Source organism: Bison bison, unplaced genomic scaffold, assembly GCF_000754665.1.
Source record: "Bison bison bison isolate TAMUID 2011002044 unplaced genomic scaffold, Bison_UMD1.0 scf7180017864107, whole genome shotgun sequence".
NCBI lineage: Eukaryota > Metazoa > Chordata > Mammalia > Artiodactyla > Bovidae > Bison > Bison bison.
Window position 1 is genome coordinate 568,016 of NW_011494679.1, and position 24,452 is coordinate 592,467.

At 36.0% G+C, this 24,452-nt stretch overlaps 1 protein-coding gene across 2 annotated transcripts in view; it reads left to right on the forward strand.

Annotated features, from left to right (window-relative positions):
- The window catches only part of DYNC2H1 (dynein, cytoplasmic 2, heavy chain 1), a 394,047-nt gene that overhangs the window by 142,343 nt on the left and 227,252 nt on the right, over positions 1–24,452 (forward strand). For both annotated transcript variants that reach the window (XM_010838873.1, XM_010838872.1), the window contains exons 56-63: positions 6,028–6,141; positions 6,741–6,901; positions 7,843–7,966; positions 8,775–8,896; positions 13,029–13,115; positions 15,931–16,057; positions 18,355–18,496; positions 19,074–19,183. In XM_010838873.1, the coding sequence (XP_010837175.1) occupies positions 6,028–6,141; positions 6,741–6,901; positions 7,843–7,966; positions 8,775–8,896; positions 13,029–13,115; positions 15,931–16,057; positions 18,355–18,496; positions 19,074–19,183 (987 nt within the window). The remainder of the gene's footprint in view (positions 1–6,027; positions 6,142–6,740; positions 6,902–7,842; positions 7,967–8,774; positions 8,897–13,028; positions 13,116–15,930; positions 16,058–18,354; positions 18,497–19,073; positions 19,184–24,452) is intronic.

Below are 24,452 nucleotides of genomic sequence, written 5' to 3' on the forward strand. Positions count from 1 at the left end.
CACAGTTCAAAAGCATCAATTCTTCGGCACTCACCCTTCTTCACAGTCCAACTCTCACATTCATACATGACCACTGGAAAAACCATAGCCTTGACTAGACGGACCTTTGTTGGCAAAGAAATGTCTCTGCTTTTGAATATGCTATCTAGGTTGGTCATAACTTTCCTTCTAAGGAGTAAGTGTCTTTTACTTTCATGGCTGCAGTCACCATCTGCAGTGATTTTGGAGCCCAAAAAAATGAAGTCTGACACTGTTTCCCCATCTATTTCCCGTGAAGTGATGGGACCGGATGCCATGATCCTCATTTTCTGAATGTTGAGCTTTAAGCCAACTTTTTCACTCTCCTCTTTCACCTTCATCAAGAGGCTTTTTAGTTCCTCTTCACTTTCTGCCATAAGGGTGGTGTCATCTGCATATCTGAGGTTATTGATATCTCTCCCGGCAATCTTGATTCCAGCTTATGCTTCTTCCAGCCCAGCATTTCTCACAAGTCTAATGCCTCTTTTATTTAAATTAATTTCAGTGTTTTTTCAGACTGGTGTATATATCTCAATAAAAGTAAATGGCATAGAAGTCTTAAAAGTAACAAAGTTGGAGGGCTTATTATGATACAAAGACTTACTATAAATCTACAGTAGTCAAGGTAGGGTGACACTGGTGTAATGGTAAGCATAGTGATTACTGGAACACTATGAAATCCAGAAACAGAGTTACACATACATGGTCAATTAATTTCATACAACAGTATCATTTAAATGTGGAAAGGATGATCCTTTTAACAAATGGTACTGGAATATTTAGATATCCATGAAGAGAGGAAAAAAACCTCAGATGTATGAAAAATAACTTGACATGAAACATAGACCTAAATGTACAGCATAAAATTATACAACTTCAGAAGAAAATTAGGGAGAAAATGTTTATGATGTTGGGTAAAGCAGGGATTTCTTAGATATGATAACAAAGTAGAAGAGGAAAATAAATGAGAACTTGAACCTCATAGAAATTAAAAAAAAATGAAAAGGCATGTCACAGACAAGGAGAAAGTATTGACAAATGTATATTTGATAAAAAAAAAACTTGTTTCCAACATGTACAGAAATGATTGCAACTCAATACTAATAAAACGAACAATTCAGTTTGCAAATAGGCAAAAGATTTGCACTGGCCTTTCATGAAAACATACTTATATAAAGGGGTCATATGTTTCACAAATATATGAAAAGATACTCAACATCATTAATCAGCAAGGAAATGTGATGCCCTTGTTTTTCGTATGAAAATCTTGTTCTCGATCTTAGCTTTGTGGTCCTCGGCCTGGTAATTCCAAATCTTGAGCTTCTTTGACTTGATTTCTCAGACGAATAACCTTTTTTTCCCTGACTTCTGGTAGTTGGGAAGGGAAGTGGTAATATGACTCCATAAATTGCCTATTTAAAAGTATGTTCTAAATATTCTGTGAAGACTTCCCCAAGCCTCAGCTGTGTTATAGTTTTCCTCAGCCCCTGTAGCATTCTTCCTGAAGACCTGTGGCTTGCTTCCTTCTCTGCCTGGTCTCAGTTGCTGTCCTGCGCTCTTTCTTTCCCGTCTTGGTCTACTGCCTCATGTCTGGAGCCTGGCCCCAGAAGCTTCTGGAGAAAGGGTACATGGAAGATAAGTTTTGAGGTCTTGCGTATATGAACGTTCTGCTGTGTTCTTGGTTGGTTGGTTGTGTGCTAGGAATAGTATTCTAGGGTGGAATATTTATGTTTTGTTTAGGTTTTGAGGGCATTGTTCAGTTTTCTCCTAGCTTCCATTGTTGGTGATTAAAACACTATTTTAATTTCTGATCTGTGTTTGGATAACCTGTTTTTTGTTTGTTTGTTTTTTTTTTTTCCTTCAGAGTTTTTCAGTTCTTGGTTTTCATTGTTCTAAAGTTACAGTGATTTGCCTTGGTTTGGGTTTATTTTCATCCACTGTGTCCAGTATGAGTTCTTACTACCTAACAATTTGCCTCCTTCAGTTCTGGGAAATTTCCTTAAATTATTTTATTGATAATTCCTTTTCCTTTATTTCTCTGTTCTTGGTTATTAGAATTCTTATTTGGGCTTTGGGCTTACTAGTCTGGTTCTCTAACTTTCTTATATTTTTTCACTTTATATTTGTTCTACTTTCTTTAAAATTTCTTAAAGTTTATCTTTTAACCCTCCTATTCAGTTTTTCATCTTTATTATATTGTTTCTCAGGAGATGTAAAACAATCTCTAGATGCTTCCTTTTGGCAGTAGTGCCCCTTGTGGTTTCATTGTTGCAGCATCTGCAACTAGCCCTCGGGGGCAATTTCATGAAGGTGTCTTTTTCTTGAACATGTCTTATTATTATTTTTTCTTACATGATTGCTTTATACTTAAAGAATAATTCTTTATGCACCAAAGCTGTATGAGCATGGAAAGGAAGTTTATTGTCTGTGAACTTCACAAGAGGATGATCTGGGCTGAACTGATGGCATAAGCAAAAAGTTTTCACCCGGCATGTCAAAATTAATTCGTTGGCAGATGGAAAATCTTCAGGAGCAATAGTATTTTTAGATAACTGATGATTATGTTCACATTCAGTGTTTACAATATACATTTATGGACTACCTGGCCTGGAAGTAACAGATCAGAAAATCAATTTAATTTTTATACTGTAAAACTTTAGCATATTTTTTTTTCTCAAGGAATTTTAGAAACAAAGTAATATAAACACTTATCTGAAGCAGCTAGTCATTTTTATTATAAAAATATATATTGTTTTTTTCCTTTCAGGAAGTTGAAAGCTTTGTTTCATATTCTTCTAACTTCTGTTGTTGCAATTGGAACACTTTTGAATTACTTAACCTTTAACTAGTAATTTGAAAAACAGTAAAAACTCCATAAAGCATAATATCATTGATAGCTGTATATTAACAAAGGAAAATACTCAGTACTCTGTGGGCCTGTGTACTTCCAAACTAGTGAATATTGTTAAGATACATTGTGTGCTGTGCTGCTCTTTTCTCTGGGCTGTTCTGGGAAGAGAGGTTCTAAGACTGTGGCTAACTAGATTACCTAGGTTAGACCTAGAAAAATAACTCGGCATTTTGTATTATAAGTTAGTAATGATAAATATATGACATTTCCGTTTGTTATTTTATTATTTTATACATAACATTTTATTTATTGTATTTTATTTATTTTTATTTATACATACATACATTTATTTTATACATACATACATGTTCAAGCTGGTTTTAGAAAAGGCAGAGGAACCAGAGATCAAATTGCCAATATCCCCTGGATCATCGAAAAAGCAAGAGAGTTCCAGAAGACATCTATTTCTGCTTTATTGACTGTGCCAAAGCCTTTGACTGTGTGGATCACAATAAACTGTGGACAGTTCTGAAAGAGATGGGAATACCAGACCACCTGACCTGCCTCCTGAGAAATCTGTATGAAGGTCAAGAAGCAACAGTTAGAACTGGACATAGAACAACAGACTGGTTCCAAATAGGAAAAGGAGTACGTCAAGGCTGTATATTGTCACCCTGCTTATTTAACTTATATGCAGAGTACATCATGAGAAATGCTGGGCTGGAAGAAGCATAAGCTGGAATCAAGATTGCCGGGAGAAATATCAATAACCTCAGATATGCAGATGACACCACCCTTATGGCAGAAAGTGAAGAAGAACTAAAGAGCCTCTTGATGAAAGTGAAAGAGGAGAGTGAAAAAGTTGGCTTAAAGCTCAACATTCAGAAAATGAAGATCATGGCATCTGGTCCCGTCACTTCAAGGCAAATAGTTGGGGAAACAATGGAACAGTGAGATACTTTATTTTTTGGGGCTCTAAAATCACTGTAGATGTTGATTGCAGCCATGAAATTAAAATATGCTTATTTTAGCATATTATAGCGTATTCAAAAGCAGAGACATTCCTTTGCCAACAAAGGTCCATCTAGTCAAGGCTATGATTTTTCCAGTAGTCATGTATGGATGTGAGAGTTAGATTATAAAGAAACCTGAGGGCTGAAGAATTGATGCTTTTGACCTGTGGTGTTGGAGAAGACTCTTGAGAGTCCCTTGGCCTGCAAGGAGATCCAACCAGTCCATCCTAAAGGAGATCAGTCCTGGGTGTTCATTGGAAGGACTGATGTTGAAGCTGAAACCCCAATACTTTGGCCACCTCATGCGAAGAGCTGACTCATTGGAAAAGACCCTGATGCTAGGAGGGATTGGGGGCAGGAGGAGACAGGGACGACAGGGGATGAGATGGTTGGATGGCATCACCGACTCAATGGACATGGGTTTGGGTGGACTCTGGGAGTTGGTGATGGACAGCGAGGCCTGGTGTGCTGCTATTCATGGGGTCACAAAGAGTTGGACACGACTGAGAGACTGAACTGAACTTAACTGATGGCATAGAGAGACAAATACCAAATTGTGCAACTGTTTTTTTTCTTGATTTTAATTTTTTTGACAGCAGAAAGCCTTTTGTATTGGGATGTAGTCGGTTAGCAATGTTGTGGTAGTTTCAGGTGAACAGCAAAGGTACTGGGCCATACATATACATGTGTTCATTCTCCCATCCAGGCTGGCATTGAGCAGTGTTGCATGTGCTTACAAAGGGTCCTTTTGGTTTTCCATTTTAAATATAGCAGTGTATCATGATCTTTCCAAAGTCCCTATCTGTCCCTGCCCCCCTCATCCATAAGTTCACCAAACTGTGTGACTTTCAAAGCCTGCTACTCTAGGTTTGTGACCTAGAGAAAGAAGACACATATTAAATGCTATTCATATTAAATATGTATAATAATATAATAATATGTACATATTAAAGTACTTATTCAGAATAGCTGTAACTTTCAATTGGAAAAGTAGGTTAATAAAACGTGAAGCACATGAGTAGGGCCTTTAGGGAATATTTTGATACTGTGGAGTTTGAGAAAAGAACTTTCCCCTTTGAGGACTGGTAGCAGAGATACACAGGTAGAAACATTTATGGAATATAGAAAATTTTAATTGAGTTCATGTGTCAGGTTCCTGAAGGATATGGTAATAGGTTGCAAGGCATTAGTTTTGTTGTTGTTGCCAGCTTAAACTGCAAATTTGTTTCTTTCAATTCAGGTAGAGTGAGAGGGAGGGGACTCTGGTCTCTTTTTGATTTAATTGAAATATAATTGACTCACACCCCTTTATTAGTTTCAAGTGTACAAGAATATGATTCTGTTTATGTATGTAATGTGATGTATTTGTCACAATATGTGTAGAAAGGACACCAAACATTAGTCTTAAAACTCCTTGAATGATTATAATATGGTTGAGAATTTCTGTTATTAGAACTTTTGGAAAGTTTCTTGAAAAATTTCCTCCTTGGTTTTTTGAGAGTATAAATAAATACAAACGTTCATAATGTTAAAGCATGTTTACATATGTGGGACTCTTGATTTTTGAATTCATGACTAAAAACATCATGTGTTATTAATATATCATTGTGCTTTTTGAATATTAACTAATTTTTGTTCATATATTGGCATATTATTGTATAATAATTTCAGTTAATTTTTGTCTAAAATATAGAAACAAAATCTTAGAATACTATAGCTTATCTCTAAGAATTATCACTATTCCACTATTAGAATTAGAGAAGACTTCTATTTTTAGTTTTCTTGTTTATGAAATGAGCATAATAGTATTTCTCTGGGGTTGTTGCAAGTGTTAAATGTATATTATTATGATCATTTTCTAAATTATGCATTTCTGACAGTTTGATTTTTATATAGTAAACATTTATTGCTTTGCTATTCAGAAAAATTAAAGCATATTTCCTAATAGAAATATAGAGTAAATTATAAATCACTATAAATTATATAAATTACAGCATCAGTTTCCTAAGGCATGTTAGAAACTCTCATGTCAATTAATATTAGAAAAGCATTTAATAGTGCTTTTAAAATAACATTTTTGGTATTACGCTTTTAAATGTTGAGTACATTAAAATCAATTGGAATGCTGCTTTAATATTCCTGTAGGATGCTAGTGAGCAAAAGACAGAACTTGAAAGACTGAAGCACAGAATAGCAGAAGAAGTCATTAAAATTGAAGAAAGGAAGAACAAAATTGATGATGAATTAAAAGAAGTACAGGTAAGATAAAAGTAGCAAACACTGTAAGAGCCATTTTTAGTTTTGATTTTCAGCTTTACTTTGGAGTTTACACATTTTTTTCATAAGTTATTTCCTAATAGTATTACCAGTGTGGCTTTCACTTAATACTGTTTATAAAAGAGAAACAGGAAGGAAAGTCTGCTAGGAGAAGTAACCAAATTAGCCGATGGTTGTTAAAAATAATCTTTGTTTTCCATGAATCATATTGTTTACACTGTAGAAGTAAATATTTTGCAGATAAATTAAGACAAAGTCTTAGGCTTTTTTTTTTTTTCTTGAGACTTGATTAAATATGCAAGCAAGTATTAGAAAAGAAAGGACCTCTTGAAAATGGCAGATTGTCTCAACACAGATTAGATTTTCCAAATTAGACTGTGGCTGTTATGGTGCCGGAAACTCTAGCTTTCCCCACTTGAACATTTTGTACTTTGTGTGTTTTAGAGCATTTTTATATTGGAAGAGAAAGGGTATTAATAACTGGTTATTTTAAATAAAATGGCAATATTAGATAATTTGTAAAGAGTTAGTATATTTCCATATATATTTTTGAATGTATAAATACCCTTTTTGTCTTCTAGCCTCTAGTCAATGAAGCTAAACTAGCAGTTGGAAACATTAAGGCAGAATCTCTTTCAGAAATCCGTTCCCTGCGTATGCCTCCTGATGTAATCAGAGACATTCTTGAAGGCGTTTTGAGATTAATGGGTATCTTTGACACATCTTGGGTGAGCATGAAAAGGTAAGTTTTTGAATTTGTGAAAAATGTAACTTTATGCGTAAATTATACATTCTTTCAGATTTTTATTATGTCTTATATTGTTTCTCAAACTGAACTTCATCTAAGTACGGGATTACACACTTTCCCCTAATATTTCAGGATGGTCTATGTAATCATATTTCAAGAACTATATTTTCCTTCCACTATAAGTGATTGTTAAAAGTGTCAAAGGAGAAGATGAATGCCTTCAAGTGTTTAAGAACATATTAATAAACATAAATATTGATTTAGTCCTTACTTGGTACAGAGTAATGTATTTACTGTGGTGTACTGATGAAGAAAATATAGTCACTGTTCTCAAAGAGTTTTTCACTCTTGGCAGAGGCAGAGAGACACAGAGAGCAAGTGAGAGCCCCATGAAAATATAAAAGGGATGTAAACCAGAGGAGAAAAGGCTGACTGTTAACTCAGTATATAATGTGGAGCTTTAGATTTCACAGTATAGCAATGGCATTATAGTTTGTGCTGGTATTCATTCTGATAGTAGAGTTCTTTTTCAGTCTGAAATGGGGGAGGAGATTTAAATTGAGAGAGCACGTAAAATATCTTTCTTATAAAAGAGTCAGAATATTTTCTTGCATATCCTATAATGTATTAATTACTCAGGAGTTCACATAAAGGGATGTGGATGGAGTTCAGTGTTATAATTCCTTCATTGTATTGCTTCAGTGTATTCACAGAACCTTAGAAAAACTGTTGTGCATCTTTCTGGAGCTCCTTGTCTATAAAAACCGATGAAATAATGTTACTTTAGAAACTTAAGTACTTTAAAATTACTCTGTTCTGTGGTTAACTAATAGATTGAAAGTATTGTATATACCACTCTGTTAAATTGATATTTTTGTTAAAAATAGCAAACTATATTTAGCCTCATTTGAATTAATAATATGCTTTATTTCTAGCTTCCTTGCAAAGAGAGGGGTGCGAGAAGACATAGCAACCTTTGATGCACGAAATATTCCAAAGGAAATAAGAGAGAGTGTTGAAGAACTTCTTTTTAAAAATAAAGGATCTTTTGATCCAAAGGTAATTTTAACAGATACCTTAAATTCCATTTCCATACTCTTGTTATATTCTTGTCAAAATGTGATGGTTTACATTATTTTTTAGTTTATTTAAAAAAGTAAAAGTTTTTTATAATAAGTTGTAGCTGTTATAGCTGGGAAGTATTTGCCAGAAGAATTGGGTAAACTAGAATCTAGAGGGTTGGAGACAGGTTTATTATCTCAGGTGGTGTTTGAGTCTTACGATCTGCTCTCATCGGTAAGTTCCTAAACGGTCATAACTTCCAATTTGCCTGTATGCTTTTATTTCTTCTTGTATATTAGTCATATAATAACACATCTCTCTGTTGGAATGCTTATATCTAATTCAGGAAACAGTTTAAATTTCATGATTCTTGTCTTTTTTAGATCTTTTATTCAAAACGTCATGTACTTCTTGATGCCGATAGCAGTTGTTTCAGCAGTGGTTTTATCTAATAAAGATCTGTTCTTTGTATTGAAGAGAAAGAAATGGAACTTGAAGATTGTTGTGGATGGCACATGTATTCATTACAAATGTGGCTAATAATTATTTATGTCAATAGAATGATAGAGTTGTATTAAAGATTGTATGTGGTTCAAAAAGATTTGTTCTTAAGGAAAAATAGTTTATATATTTTTTACTTAATCAAAACAGCAGTTCACTTTATTTTTATTTTTGCTGTAAACCCAAAACTTCATTATTTGGGTTAAATTATTAAACAGATGCTTAAAGAAAATACACTGGAATTAACCTTACCTTTATTTCAAGTGAAGTTAGGATGTGGGATAATCTCTGATGTGTTTTTCAGAATGCTAAGCGTGCCAGTACTGCAGCTGCTCCGTTAGCTGCCTGGGTTAAAGCCAATGTCCAGTACTCCCATGTCTTGGAACGAATTCAGCCTTTGGAAACGGAACAGGCAGGATTAGAATCGTAAGTTAAATATAAAATATAAACAACCCTAACCTTCATTTTCATCAATTGATGACATATTATTAGGATTTATTTATTGTCTGTATCTAAAAAGGCAGCTGACAACACTGAGTCATTTAAATACAAATTAAGAATGTAGATCCAGATAATGGAGTGGAGAATGTAGAGTTCATCTCATCTAAACCACAGACACATCAAAACCACATCTCCACGTGGAACTATTATCATGGAAAACTAATTAGAAAATGGCAGAAGAGCTAGATAACAAAACTTGCGAGAAAGATCTGTACATAATTGGGTTGTTGTTTTTCAGTAGCCCAGTCATGTCCCATGCTTTGTGACCACATGGCCTGCAGCGCTCCAGGCCTCCCTGTCCCTCGTTTTCTCCTGAAGTCTCCCCAAGTTCGTTTCTGTTGCATCAGCGACACCATCCAGTCATCTCATCCTCTGGCACCCTCTTCTTCTGCCTCAATCTTTCCCAGCGTCAGGGACTTTTCCAGTGAGTCGTCTGTTCACATCAGATGACCAAAATATTGGAGCTTCAACTTCAGCATCAGTCCTTCCAACGAGTATTCAGGGTTGATCTCCCTTAAGATTGACTGGTTTGATCTTCTTGCTGTCCAAGGGACTTTCAGGAGTCTTCTCCAGCACCAGAGTTCAAAGGTATCAATTCTTTGGTGCTCCTCCTCCTTTATGGTCCAGCTCTCACAGCTGTACGTGACCACTGGGAGGACCATAGCCTTGACTCTGCAGACCTTTGTCGGCAGAGTAATGTCTCTGCGTTTCAATACTCTGTCTAGGTTTCTCATCGCAGGAGCTGTGACATCGTCTGATTTCACGGCTGCAGTCACCATCTGCAGTGATGTTAGAGCCCAAGAAGAGGAAATCTGTCACCATTTCCACCTTCTCCCTTTCTATTGCCATGCAATAGAAACATGTAGAAACATGCCATGCATGTCCTGTGTGCACAGGACCAGATGCATGTAGGATCATGTAGGATCATGCGTCTGGTCCTGTTACTGCACTGGGGTGCAGCACTATTTACAGATGAGGAGTACATTATTAAAAGACAAACAATCATACGTAAAATAGGCAAGCAAACGGTTCTATTATATAGCACAGGACATTTTATTCAATATCGTGTAAACTAAAATGGAATATAATTTGCAAAAAATAACTGGATCACTGTGCTATACACCTGAAAGTAACACAGTATTTTAGCTGTATATCACTAGAGACATCACTGTGCTGTACACCTGAAAGGAACACAGTGTTGTTACTGTTTATCATTAGAGAAAAAGGAAAAAAAATGAATAAGTGAAGAGTTAAACAGACCAAAAATATGAAGAAAAAGCAATTAAAAGATGGATAGCAGAATGAACTCATTTTCTTCCTACTATTAAGTTGTTGGATAGATAAAGTGGGAGAATTTCCTTTGGCAAGAGCAAAATTTTGTAAAGGAATACTTTATTTTGTAAAGTTCAGGTACAAAAAGTAAATTCTAGAAATTTCAGTTCAGTTCAGTCACTCAATAGTGTCCCACTCTTTGCAACCCCATGGACTGTAGCATACCAGGCTGCCTGTCCATCACCAACTCCTGGAGCTTACTCAAACTCATGTCTGTTGAGGAGGTGATGCCACCCAACCATCTCATCCTCTGTCGTCCCCTTCTCTTCCCACCTTCAGTCTTTCCCAACATCAGGGTCTTTTCAAATGAGTTAGTTCTTTGCATCAGGTGGCCAAAGTATTGGAGTTTTAGCTTCAGCATCAGTCTTTCAAATGAATATCAGGACTGATTTTCTTTAGAGTGGACTGGTTGGATCTCCTTGCAGTCCAAGGGACTCTCAAGAGTCTTCTCCAACACCACAGTTCAAAAGCATCAGTTCTTCAGCCCTCAGCTTTCTTTATGGTCAAATCTCACATCCATACATGACTGCTGGAAAAACTATAATTTGACTAGACGGACTTTTGTTGGCAAAGGAATGTCTCTGCTTTTTAATATGCTGTCTAGGTTTGTCATAGCTTTTCTTCCAAGGAGCAAGCGTCTTTTAATTTCATGGCTGCAATCACCATCTGCAGTGATTTTGGAGCCCAAGAAGATAAAATCTCTCACTTTTTCTATTGTTTCCCCATTTATTTGCCATGAAGTGATGGGACCTGATGCCATGATCTTAGCTTTTTGAATGTTGTTTTAAGCCAGCTTTTTCACTCTCCTCTTTCACTTTCATCAAGAGGCTCTTAAGTTCTTCTTTACTGTCTGCCATAAGGGTGGTGTCATCTGCATTTCTCAGGTTACTGATATTTCTCCCAGCAATCTTGATTCCAGCTTGTGCTTCATCCAACCCAGCATTTCACATGATGTACTCTACATAGAAGTTAAATAAGCAGGGTGACAATATACAGCCTTGACGTACTCATTTCCCAATTTGGAACCAGTCTGTTGTTCCATGTCCAGTTTTAACTGTTGATTCTTGACCTGCATACATTTTCTCAGGAGGCTGGTGAGATGATCTGGTATTCCCATCTCTTTAAGCATTTTCCACAGCATTTGTTGTGATCCATCCAAAGGCTTTGGCGTATTCAGTAAACCAGAGGTAGTATTTTTTTTCTGGAACTCTCTTGCTTTTTCAGTGATCCAGCATATGTTGGCAATTTGATCTGCTTCCTCTAACTTTCTAAATCTAGCTTGAACATCTGGAAGTTCATAGTTCACATACTGTTGAAGCCTGGCTTGGAGAATTTTGAGCATCACTTTGCTAGTGTGTGAGATGAGTGCAATTGTGCAGTAGTCTGAGCATTCTTTGGCATTGCCTTTCTTTGGGATTGGAATGAAAACTGACCTTTTCTAGTCCTGTGGCCACTGCTGAGTTTTCCAAATTTACTGGCATATTGAGTGCAGCACTTTCACAGCATCATCTTTTAGAATTTGAAATAGCTCAGCTGGAATTCCATTGCCTCCGTTAGCTTTGTTTGTAGTGATGCTTCCTAAGGCCCACTTGACTTCATATTCCAGGATGTCTGGCTCTAGGTCAGTGATCACACCATCGCGATTATCTGGGTCATGAAGATCTTTTTTGCATAGTTCTTCTATGTATTCTTGCTACCTCTTCTTAATATCTTCTGCTTCTTTTAGGTCCATACCATTTCTGTCATTCGTTTGCAGGAAATAAAGAGCCCTTCTTTGCATGAAATGTTCCTTTGGTTTCTCTAATATTCTTGAAGAGCTGTCTAGAAATTTAGTGCTAATATATGGTTTTTCTCTAAGTTTTTGAAAATTTTTAGCATATATTTTCTAAAATATTATCTGGCAGGTGTGGGAAAAATTTAATGACTTTAGGGGCTTAAACTTTCAATTTGCTACTGAGTAAGTGTTATATTTTATCTCATTTGTTCTGAATGTGAACTAAGAAGTATGTCATTTTCTTCATTGTTCAATTTTTGGTATTTTCTTTCTTACTCTAGACAAGAAGATATTAGCTGCTTAAATAAGTCTCTTATTTTTCTTAATATAATACATGAAATTTTCATGTCAAATCATACTATTTATATTATTGTGATTAATTATTTTTATAACTTGAATACTATTTTGTGAGTATATTTCCTTTCTTGTATACATTTGTTATTCTTAACAACTGCCTTTTTTTTCAGTTGATTTTTTTCTTTTCTGTTTTTGTGTCACATACTTATCCACAGTCTATCAGAAGCTAAAACATATTTGGAATCTGTGTTCATTTTAACATTCTCTTCAGTTCAGTCGGTCAGTCGTGTCCTACTCTTTGCGACCCCATGAATTGCAGGCACGCCAGGCCTCCCTGTCCATCACCAACTTCCGGAGTTCACCCAAACTCACGTGCATCGAGTTGGTGATGCCATCCAGCCATTTTTATCCAGAAATCTGTTTGCACAAGTGTTTTAAAATGTAGATTCCTGGAAGTGATGTGGTTAGGTCAGAGAATACACTTTTAATTTTAGCATTGCTTTTCAAATAAAGTTCTAAATGAAAGTATTAAAATTAGTGAATTATTGACAATTTTTATTGTCATTTGTTTACTGCAAGATTATATTTTACAGTGCTGTTCCTGCTTTTTGTTGATAACTAGAGTGACTTTTATGAAATTGAACTATATTTTAGAAATTTGCGGAAAACTGAAGATAGAAAAAGGAAACTAGAAGAACTTCTTAATTCTGTTGGTCAGAAAGTATCAGAACTCAAAGAAAAGTAAGTTAAGTTTTGAAATATATTTTGAGTATTTGAAAACCTACCACAGTTGATACTAAAGTTTTAAAAAACTGTTATAATTAATATATTAATTTTTTGATTTATCACTTTAAAATGGTAAATAATATAAAATAATAGTGTATTCCTTTTAAAAAGTTTAATGAGAACAAAACTATTATAAGTTTCCATTTGTATAACTATCACTGTGTATATTTCTAAGCAATGGAAAACTGAGCAGGAAGAAGTAAATGTACTGTGTTAATGCTGGGAGTGTTTACATTTGGTATTCCTGTTTCTAGACTTCTGTATTGCAGATCATGCTACAGTACTACTTATTCCATAGTCTGGAATTGTGAATGGTACATGATGGTGTTAAAAATGTTTTATCTTTTTAATTTTGCTCTTTTTGATATTAAAAATATTCCTTCATGCAAATATACTCAAATCTAAAAACTGTTTATAAAAGGCATTAATCTTAAAGCCCTCATGTACCTCTTTGTTCCTGTGATTGTTTTTAATATAGGACAAAAAAAATACTGGTATGGGACTTACAAATATGGAAACATTTTCATTTAAGAATTGTAGAGATTGGAAAACTGGAGAACATGTCATTAACTATAGCATATGTTATCACTTGCTACTTTCTTTAAGTCATGTATTACATTTCCTTTTTTTCTTATGGAAGAAATAAACATTATTGTAACAAGAAAAGGTTCCATTAGACTAAAATCTATTAATTTTTTTTTCTATATATAGTCAGGAAACAATCATCTCTATTTACATTTATACATATTTACTTAATATACATAAATTAAAGTTATAGTGAAAGCTATAAATTCAATGTTTTTAATATTCCTGAATGTTTTTGTATTAGACATATAGATATTAAATCACATAATTTCCCTCCTGGTATATAATTAGAGTGAAAGTGCAAGTGAAGTCGCTCAGTCGCATCTGACTCTTTGCGACCCCATGGACTGTAGCCTATCAGGCTCCCCTGTCCACAGGATTTTCCAGGCAGGAGTGCTGGAGTGGATTGCCATTGCCTTCTCCAGTGGATCTTCCCGACCCAGGGATCGCACCCGGGTCTCCCGCATTGCAGGCAGACGCTTTACCGTTTGAGCCACCAGGGAAGCCCCAATTAATTAGAGCAGGATAAGGAAAATGATATGTTCTTTTCAATATTACATGCTCAGAATCAGTACTTAATCATACTAAAGTGATCATCAAATATTTATTGAGTAGTTAGCTTATAGTACCAGTGTTTTAACTCCATTTGTTAGCCATTTGCACGTGTCAGATGTTGTCCTAGGCACTTTACATATACATGTTTTTAGCATCTAGAACAATATTGAGAGGTGGATATTCTTACATAATTTGCGATTAGAACGCTAAAGATTAGAAAGGTTTGCTTAAGTTGAACAAGTAGTAAATGACTAAGCAAGCATTAGATCCTATATTTGTCTGACTCCTTTAAGTTCCTTTTCTTAGTCACTGCATCATATTACTTGTATTTTGGGAGGATTATTATGAAAACCTCCTGAATAATATGATTGAGGACTGTGGATAATATGACTGAGGAACTGGATTTTTAATTTTAATTAATTTAAATTTAGATAGCCACATACGGCTGCCATATTGGACAAGTGACTCCTAGAGTCTTATTTCTGGGGGAGGGAAGAACAGGGCACTTAGAGAGGCAATAAAGAATAGAGGGCCTGCAACTTAATAGCACACCCATATGTGAATTTTAGGTCCTCTACTTACTACTGGCAAGACCTGTGCAATAATCTGTTTGGATCCAAGTCTCCATATTTATAAAAAGAGGATTATAGCACTTATTCTGAACTGTTCCTGGAATCAGCACAGTCCTGTGTGTGCTCTTTTATGTATTATTTATCTGTGGCCGGGCTGGGTCTCTGTAGCTGTCCGTGGGTATTCTCCAGTTGCAGCCAGCACGGGCTGCTCTCTAGTTGTGATGTGGTTGCGGCCTGTGGGCTGTGGAGTGTGTGGACCTCAGCAGTTGTGGTGCCCAGGGTTAGTTGCCTCCCAGCATGTGGGGTCTTCCTGGACCAGGGACTGAACCTGTGTCGCCTGCATCGGCAGGCAGATTCTCAACCACTGGGCCGCCGGGGAAGCCCAGTCCTCGGCATTTTGAAGGCACGTATATATTTGTTGAAGGACTAAGTAATCATATGGAATCTGCTTTTATATTTAGTAAAATAATAAATTTGTACAAATATTTTTAAGGAAAATAAAAAGAAGTTTTAAACTTTGGCAGTTGGGCACATAGGGAGAGAATATATCTAATGGGATGAATATTTGATGTGAGTTTTAAAATTTTATTTGTAATTTTGATAGGTGTGTATTTGTGGGAGTTAGAATGAGGGGTGCGGTAGGTATAAGGAAGGAGCTGGATGATGGAACAGCCCATTGACAGTCATGGCAGATGAAAGATAGTGCATTGCTTGAGAATATACAATTCTTCTGATGTTGACATCTAGTTTTACTGGACTAAATAAAATCAAATAAAACTGAAAAGACAAATTAGATCAATCTTATGACAGGAACTTTGAATGTCATATTGATGTTTATACATAATGTAGCAGGATATCACAGCCCTGTGAGAATATTCCCCTTTAAATGTAAGCATTGGTATCATGTCTATTATATTAATGATATTTTATATGCAAATATTATCAATATTATAGTTATTTAAAATTCTAGTATAAAAGTTCACTTTACTACCTAAGCATAATGTATTAAATCTATCTTAAATCTGATTGTCTTTAATTAAATTTTAATGTTTTCATAGATTTCAGAGCAGGACTTCAGAAGCTGCCAAACTTGAAGCTGAAGTAAGCAAAGCACAAGAAACAATTAAAGCTGCAGAAGTCTTAATTAATCAGCTGGATAGAGAACACAGGAGATGGAATGCACAGGTTTGTCTGCGGTCACGCAGTGAAGTGAAAGTCTCTCAGTCCTGTCGCGCTCTTTGCGACCCCATGATACAGTCCATGGCCATAAAGAAGCATTGTTTAAGACACAGGAAATCTACAATGTATTTGCTAACAAAAATGAAAAGGAAAAATATCCATTAACTTTTCGTCGGCTTAGGATAAATGATCTAGATTAATGGCCCTGTTGTGAATTAATCTTTAAGCGCAATACCTTTATATGGATGGATTTTAGACAAAGCAATCCATTCCTCTTTTAGTTAGGGGAGATCAGTTCAGTTCAGTTACTCAGTCGTGTCTAACTCTGCGAACCCACGGACTGCAGCGCACCAGGCCTCCCTGTCCATTACCAACTCCTGGAGCTTACTCAAACTCAGGTCCAATAAGTCAGTGATGCATCCAACCATCTCATCCTCTGTCATCCCCTTCTAAACCCACCTTCAATCTTTCCCAGCATCAGGGTCTTTTCAAATGAGTCAGATCTTCGCATCAGGTGGCCAAAGTATTGGAGTTTCAGCTTCAGCATCAGTCCTTTCCAATGAATATTCAGGACTGATCTCCTTCAGAATGGACTGGTTGGATGTCCTTGCAGTCCAAGGGACTCTCAAGAGTCTTCTCCAACACCACAGTTCAAAAGCATCAATTTTTTGGCACTCAGCTTTCTTCACAGTCCAACTTTTACATCTATACATGACCACTGGAAAAACCATAGCCTTGACTAGACGGACCTTTGTTGGTAAAGTAATGACTCTGCTTTTTAATATGCTGTCTAGGTTGGTCATAACTTTTCTTCCAAGGAGTAAGCGTCTTTTAATTTCATGGCTGCAGTCACCATCTGCAGTGATTTTGGAGCCCAGAAAAATAAAGTCTGACACTGTTTCCCCATCTATTCCCATGAAGTGATGGGACCGGATGCCATGATCTTCGTTTTCTGAATGTTGAGCTTTAAGTCAACTTTTTTACTCTCCACTTTCACCTTCATCAAGAGGCTTTTTAGTTCCTCTTCACTTTCTGCCATAAGGGTGGTGTCATCTGCATATCTGATGTTATTGATATTTCTCCCGGCAATCTTGATTTCAGCCTGTGCTTCTTCCAGTCTAGTGTTTCTCATGATGTACTCTGCATATAAGCAGAGTACAAATAAGCAGGGTGACAATATACAGTCTTGACGTACTCCTTTTCCTATTTAGAACCAGTCTGTTGTTCCATGTCCAGTTCTAAGTGTTACTTCCTGACCTGCATGTAGGTTTCTCAAGAGGAAGGTCAGGTGGTCTGGTATTCCCATCTCTTTCAGAATTTTCCACAGTTTATTGTGATCTGCACAGTCAAAGGCTTTGGCATAGTCAATCAAACAGAAATAGATGTTTTTCTGGAACTCTTCTTGCTTTTTCGATGATCCAGCGGATGTTGGCAATTTGATCTCTGGTTCCTCTGCCTTTTCTGAAACCAGCTTGAACATCTGGAAGTTCACGGTTCACGTATTGCTGAAGCCTGGCTTGGAGAATTTTGAGCATTACTTTATTAGCATGTGAGATGAGTGCAATTGTGTGGTAGTTTGAGCATTCTTTGGCATTGTCTTTCTTTGGGATTGGAATGACAACTGACCTTTTCCAGTCCTGTGGCCACTGCTGAGTTTTCCAAATTTGCTGGCGTATTGAGTGCAGCACTTTCACAGCATTATCTTTCAGAATTTGAAATAGCTCAACTGGAATTCCATCACCTCCAGTAGCTTTGTTCATAGTGATGCTTTCTAAGGCCCACTTGACTTCACATTCCAGGATGTCTGGCTCTAGGTGAGTGATCACACCATCGTGATTATCTTGGTTGTGAAGATCTTTTTATACAGTTCTTCCGTGTGTTCTTGCCACCTCTTCTTAATATCTTCTGCTTCTGTTAGGTCCATACCATTTCTGTCCTTTGTCGAGCCCATCTTTGCATGAAATGTTCCCTTGGTATCTCTAATGTTCTTCAAGAGATCTCTAGTCTTTCCCATTCTGTTGTTTTCCTGTATTTCTTTGCATTGATCACTGAGGAAGGCTTTCTTATCTCTCCTTGCTATTCTTTGGAACTCTGCATTCAGATGCTTGTATCATACATTGTTTTAATATCACAGCAAGATCTAAGGTCTTGCTGGTATTTTTACATTTTGAAAATTGTATTTAAGATAGGTAATTACTTTAAACCAATGAATGATTTTTTCCTAGTAACAAAGCTTGAATTTTTGAAGCTTTTTTTTTTTTCCTCTTAGGACATATCCATCTCTCTCTCTCTCTCTTTTTCAGGTTGCAGAGATCACAGAAGAATTAGCTACTCTTCCTAAAAGAGCTCAACTAGCTGCTGCCTTTATTACATATCTTTCTGCTGCTCCTGAGGGTCTGAGAAAAACCTGTTTGGAAGCATGGACCAAGTTCACTGGTCTTGAAAGTTTGTATTTAGTTAAATCATAAATTTGAAGTTTCAGTATATGAAAAGCATATCTTTTGATTTTTGTCATTTTACTTTTTTTAAGATTAGGAAAACTTTCTGTAAGTTAATGGGTACCATAAGTGCTTAATTTGCTAAATTCTACGAATGTTCTGAGAATCGATCTATTATGATAACTCTTGTCCCCCTAAAATCACTTTTCAAACTGAGACCACTGAATTATTTTGATATTGTATGAATGCAGTTAAACAAATTTATTAATTTTTACACTGATTTCATATGGTAAAATGAGATGTAGGAATTCCAAAATTCTTTGTGAATTTTGTGTTTTTTTATAAATTAATATAGTTGTGAAACATTTATTTAATAGAAGAAAACTAATTCAGTTGTTTCATTTCTTTACATCATTAAATTTTTTTTTTCTCTTTAACTTCTGGTACTAAATGCAGAAGGATGGATTGAATATTAAGAATGATCATTGGACTTTTCTTGGAGTATATTTTAAATAGTTTTATTCTCTTTTCTTCATCAATCACAAGATTATTATTAAGTATGACTGATATCTTTAATTTTTCAGAATTTGATCTGAGGAGATTTCTTTGTACTGAAAGTGAACAGTTAATTTGGAAAAGTGAGGGCCTACCATCAGATGACCTTTCCATAGAAAATGCTCTTGTTATCTTACAGGTAATTAATCTACTTAACTTTTCTCATTAGAAATGTTTCTTTTGAAGCTTGCTCCGGGAAGTAACTTCTTAAAATCCTTAAGCTTTCACAGTTAGTCTTTAGTTACCTAAAAGTAAAAATATTTTCCTAACAAAAACCCATTTATGATTCAGTTAGCAACTCTACAATTTTTAGTGTAATTTATTTTTACCTTCATATAAAATTATATATTAAAATGGTATTATTTTGATGCCTGAATATTATTAGTTGAACTTCCTAATATGAATAGAAACATTTTAGGGATACTTGATTTATTTTGCTGTATAGTTCTTCCATCTAAAGTATATTTTAAAAAAAATTTTATACTTTTTTTCATTTTGTTTTATAAACAAAGTTATGCAGAATGAAGATAGGTAAGTTTGGGTTATAAATTGAAGATGATCATGTGCATATTTTGGAAAATTTTCCTTTTCTATAGTATGTGTTCCCCAGAAGTCATTATTTAGAATTGAAACTATTACACCTCAGTTAGCAGTGAATATGAAAACTAAATTCAAAACCTTGTGTACAAGCAAATCATTTCTTTGTATGAAGTTGAATTTTTACCATTGATTTAATTTACCTTTCTGATATAGAATTTGAAAGATAACTTGTGCCTCTTGAAAATATGTTTCATTTTTTTCTATTCTTTTTATCTGAATAGTTTATATTACTAGTATTTTCTTTTACTCTACAACTCTTTTCTCTGTCCACACACCATTTCTTTATCCTAAATGCTTCTCCTTAGGGAGTGTAAGTCATATTATTATAAGATTCATATTGGGGTCCCTGTTTATTCCCATGTAATTTATTGTTTTATTCAACTATCAACTGACTGTACTTTGACTCATTACATTGGAGTCTTACTAGTAGTATAAGAGTCACTGAACAAATAGTAAACAATTTTACCTTCTTTTAATTATATTTGGCTTTATTTTTTAAACATTTTTATCATTTTTCACACTTGAATTACAAATCTGGAACTCTAAATGTGTATATACGCATTATAGCTTAGTACTTTTTATCATGTTTGGTATTCTTTTCCCAAGGTTTCATAGTTGCTTCTTCATTTTCAGTATTCCAAGAAAGCAGTTGTTTGAAGATTTTAAAAGATTAAGATTTTTCTTTCTTATTCCATAAGAAATCAGAGACCTTTAAAAAAAATTTATCACAATTGTTTTTGTTTTTCTAATAATAGTAAGTGAAAGTATTTACTTTTCTTTTCTGAATTTGTCTTTCATGATGAATTTGGTAAATATTGTCTTTGAAATTAATTTTCATAACAAGCTTAGTACACTTTGTATTTAATATTGCCAGCTTTCTTATAGGCACATACGCATTTATTTGACAAAACAAAGGGCTTCCCTGGTAGCTCAGCTGGTAAAGAATATGTCTGAAATGCAGGAGACCCTAGTTTGATTAGTGGGTCAGGAAGTTCCCCTGGAGAAGGGATAGGCTACCCACTCCAGTATTCTTGGGCTTCCTTGGTGGCTTAGCTGGTAAAGAGTCTGCCTGCAATGCAGGAGACCTGGGTTCAGTCCCTAGATTGGGTAGATACCTTGGAGGGGGTATCTTACCTTATCTCCAGGATATCTTACCCGGAGAATCCCCATTGACAGAGGAGCCTGGTGGGCTGCAGTCCATAGAGTCACAAAGAATTGGACACAACTGAGTGACTAAAACAGCATGACAAAACAAAACCATCTGGAAAATTTTGTTAGAGTTAATTAATTATTTTGTTGAAATGAGCTTACCATTGTGTTCAACATTCTGTCTGAGTTCTAAAGTGGAGTAGGTTTAAAATAAACTGTTGTAGTTGAGGGTGTGGTTGGATAGCACAATTCTGTAACATCTACTCATTAACATTACCATGTGATATGAAATTAGATGTCTCAGTGTTCACAAGATGTGGTTCTGGGAGTATTTTCTGAGAAAAAATGACAAGATGTGATGAATTAAGTATCATTTAACTATAAAAAAGCTTTTCAGAGATTCTTTTCTTAGGGCACTCTTTCCCAGTTTCAAGGCCTATAGCCACTCCATCACTTATAAGCTAACTACTTATTTGTGCCTTGTATGTTCAAAATTATTCCTTTGTGTTATCACAAAGGGTGCTTTGGAGTTCTCATATTTGTGTTCAGTTAACTATTGAAGTACATGTGTTGTCTGGGTGAGGAAATAGTCAAATAATTATCTACCACTGGCCTTGTAACAAAGGCCATTAGTTCTGTTACATTAGCAGAAGGCTTCTATGACTGTGTCCTTGATGAGCAGGGGAAGAATTTGGTCACGGAGACCATATGTCCTGGATTGCTTGGACTATGATTTACATCTATTATCCTGATGTAATTATTAAAAAAATTTGTTTTGGATGATTTTATGATCTTCCTACTTTTGTGAAACTCAGGGGATAAATGGAGAGTATGAGACCCAGGTGGCACGGTGGTAAAGAATCCGCCTGCCGGTTTAGGAGACGTAGGAGACGCAGGTTTGATCCCTGGGTTGGGAAGATCCCCTGGAGAAGGAAATAGAAACCCACTCCAGTGTTCTTGCTTAGAGAATCTCGTGGACAGAGGAGCCTGGTGGCTACAGTCTATGGGGTTGCAAGAGTAGGACATGCCTGAGCGATTGAGCGTGCACGCACATGTCTATTAGACACTGTGGAGAGGTGTGAGTAAAGACCATCCAGAAAGAAGATGGAAAATATGATTCATTTAAATTTCACAGTTTATAAATTTTTCTTGGTTTAAATTTCACAGTATTGTAAATTTTTCTTGTGAAGACATGTACTAGGTATTTGTTTTTTATTGTTTATGGACAGTTCAGTGTCAAATTAGTTTTCTTTAAACCACTTACACATTTCTGAGAATGTTTTCCCCTCCTGCCATTTATTGCGTGTTGAGGAAATGCAGGCTAATTTGGTATTAGTCTAAAGAATATAGACTTGTAAATTACATTGAGACAAACCTTTGTCATTAAATCCCCAATGCATAATAATAATCAACACTTTCGTATACTGTGTTGCTTGTGCGTGCTCAGTTGCTCAGGTGTTTCCATCTCTTTGCCACTCTATAAACTATAGCCTGCCAGGCTCCTCTGTTCATGGGATTTTCCAGGCAAGAGTACTGCAGTGAGTTGCCATTTCCTTTGATACTCCATATCCAGGGTTCCAAGTGGCATCTCCTCTGTCTCCTGCATCGGCAGGAGGGTTCTTTACCTTTGAGCCACGTGTGGAGTCCATTTTGTTCATATATTATTATTTAAAAATTAATATAAGTAAAGCACTTAAATACTTAACTCATTTAATTTTCAAATCAACCCTATTTAGTCAGTCAGTCATTTCAGTCACTCAGTCGCGTTTTGACTCTTGATGACCCCAGGTACTGCAGCACACCAGGCCTCCCTGTCATCAATAACTCCCAAAGTTTACTCAAACTCATGTCATTGAGTTGGTGATGCCATCCAACCATCTCATCCTCTGTCGTCCCCTTCCTTCTCCCGCTTTCAATTTTTCCCAGCATCAGTGTCTTTTCCCGTTAGTCAGTTCTTTGCATCAGGTGGCCAAAGTATTGGAGTTCCAGCTTCAACATCAGTCCTTCCATTGAATATTCAGGACTGATTTCCTTTAGGATGGACGGGTTGGATCTCCTTGCAGTCCAAGCAACTCTCAAGAGTCTTCTCCAACATCATATTTCAAAAGCATCAATTCTTCGGTGCTCAGCTTTCTTTATAGTCCAAATATCACATCTGTATATGACTACTGGAAAAACCATAGCTTTGACTAGATGAACCTTTGTTGGCAAAGTAATGTCTCTGTTTTTTAATATGCTATCTAGGTTGGCCATAACTTTTCTTCCAAGGAGCAAGCGTCTTTTAATTTCATGACTGCAGTGACTGTCTGCAGGGATTTTGGAGTCCCCCAAAATAAAGTCTGTCAGTGTTTCCACTGTTTCCATCTATTTGCCATGAAGTTATGAGACCAGATGCCTGACCTTAGTTTTCAGAATGTTGAGTTTTAAGCCAACTTTTTCACTCTCCTCTTTCCCTTTCATCAAGAGGCGCTTTAGTTCTTCTTCACTTTCTGCCATAAATGTGGTGTCATCTGCATATCTGGGGTTATTGATATTTTTCCATGCAGTCTTGATTCCATCTTGTGCTTCATCCAGCCCAGCATTTCTCATGATGTACTCTGCATATAAGTTAAATAAGCAGGCTGACAGTATACAGCCTTGACATACTCCTTTCCCTATTTGCAACCAGTCGTTTGTTCCCATGTCCACTTGTAACTGTTGCTTCTTGACCTGCATACAGATTTCTCAAGAGGCAGGTCAGGTGTTGTGGTATTCCCTCTCTTTAAGAATTTTCCACAGTTTTCTGTGATCCACACAGTCCAAGGCTTTGGCATAGTCAGTAAAGCAGAAGTAGGTGTTTTTCTGAAGCTCTCTTGTTTTTTTGATGATCCAGTGGATGTTGGCAATTTGATCTCTGGTTCCTCTGCCTTTTCTGAATCCAGCTTGAACATCTGGAAGTTCACAGTTCACATACTGTTGAAGCCTGGCTTGTAGAATTTTGACCATTACTTTGCTAGTGTGTGAGATGAGTGCAATTGTGTGGTAGTTTGAGCATTCTTTGGCATTGCCTTTCTTTGGGATTAGAATGGAAACTGACTTTTTCCAGTCCTGTGGCCACTGCTGAGTTCTTCAGATTTGCTTGTATATTGAGTACAGCATCATCTTTTAGTATTTGAAATACTCAGCTGGAATTCCATCACCTCCACCAGCTTTGTTCATAGTGATGCTTCCTAAGGCCCACTTGACTTCACATTGCATGATGTCTGGCTCTAGGTGAGTGATCACACCATCCTGATTATCTGGGTCATGAAGATCTTTTTTGTACGGTTCCTCCGTATATTCTTGCCACCTCTTCTTAATATCTTCTGCTTCTGTTAGGTCCATACCATTTCTGTCCTTTAGGTACACATATTATCCTTTTGTAGATAAGGAAGTTGAGATGCAGGAGGGTTAAGTTTCTTTTTTTTTTTTTTGAATTTACACAATTTTATTTATTTATTTTTTAATTTATTTTATTTTTAAACTTTACAATATTGTGTTAGTTTTGCCAAATACCGAAATGAATCCGCCACAGGTATACATGTGTTCCCCATCCTGAACCCACCTCCCTCCTCCCTCCCCATACCACTCCCTCTGGGTCGTCCCAGTGCACCACGCCCCAAGCATCCAGTATCGTGCAT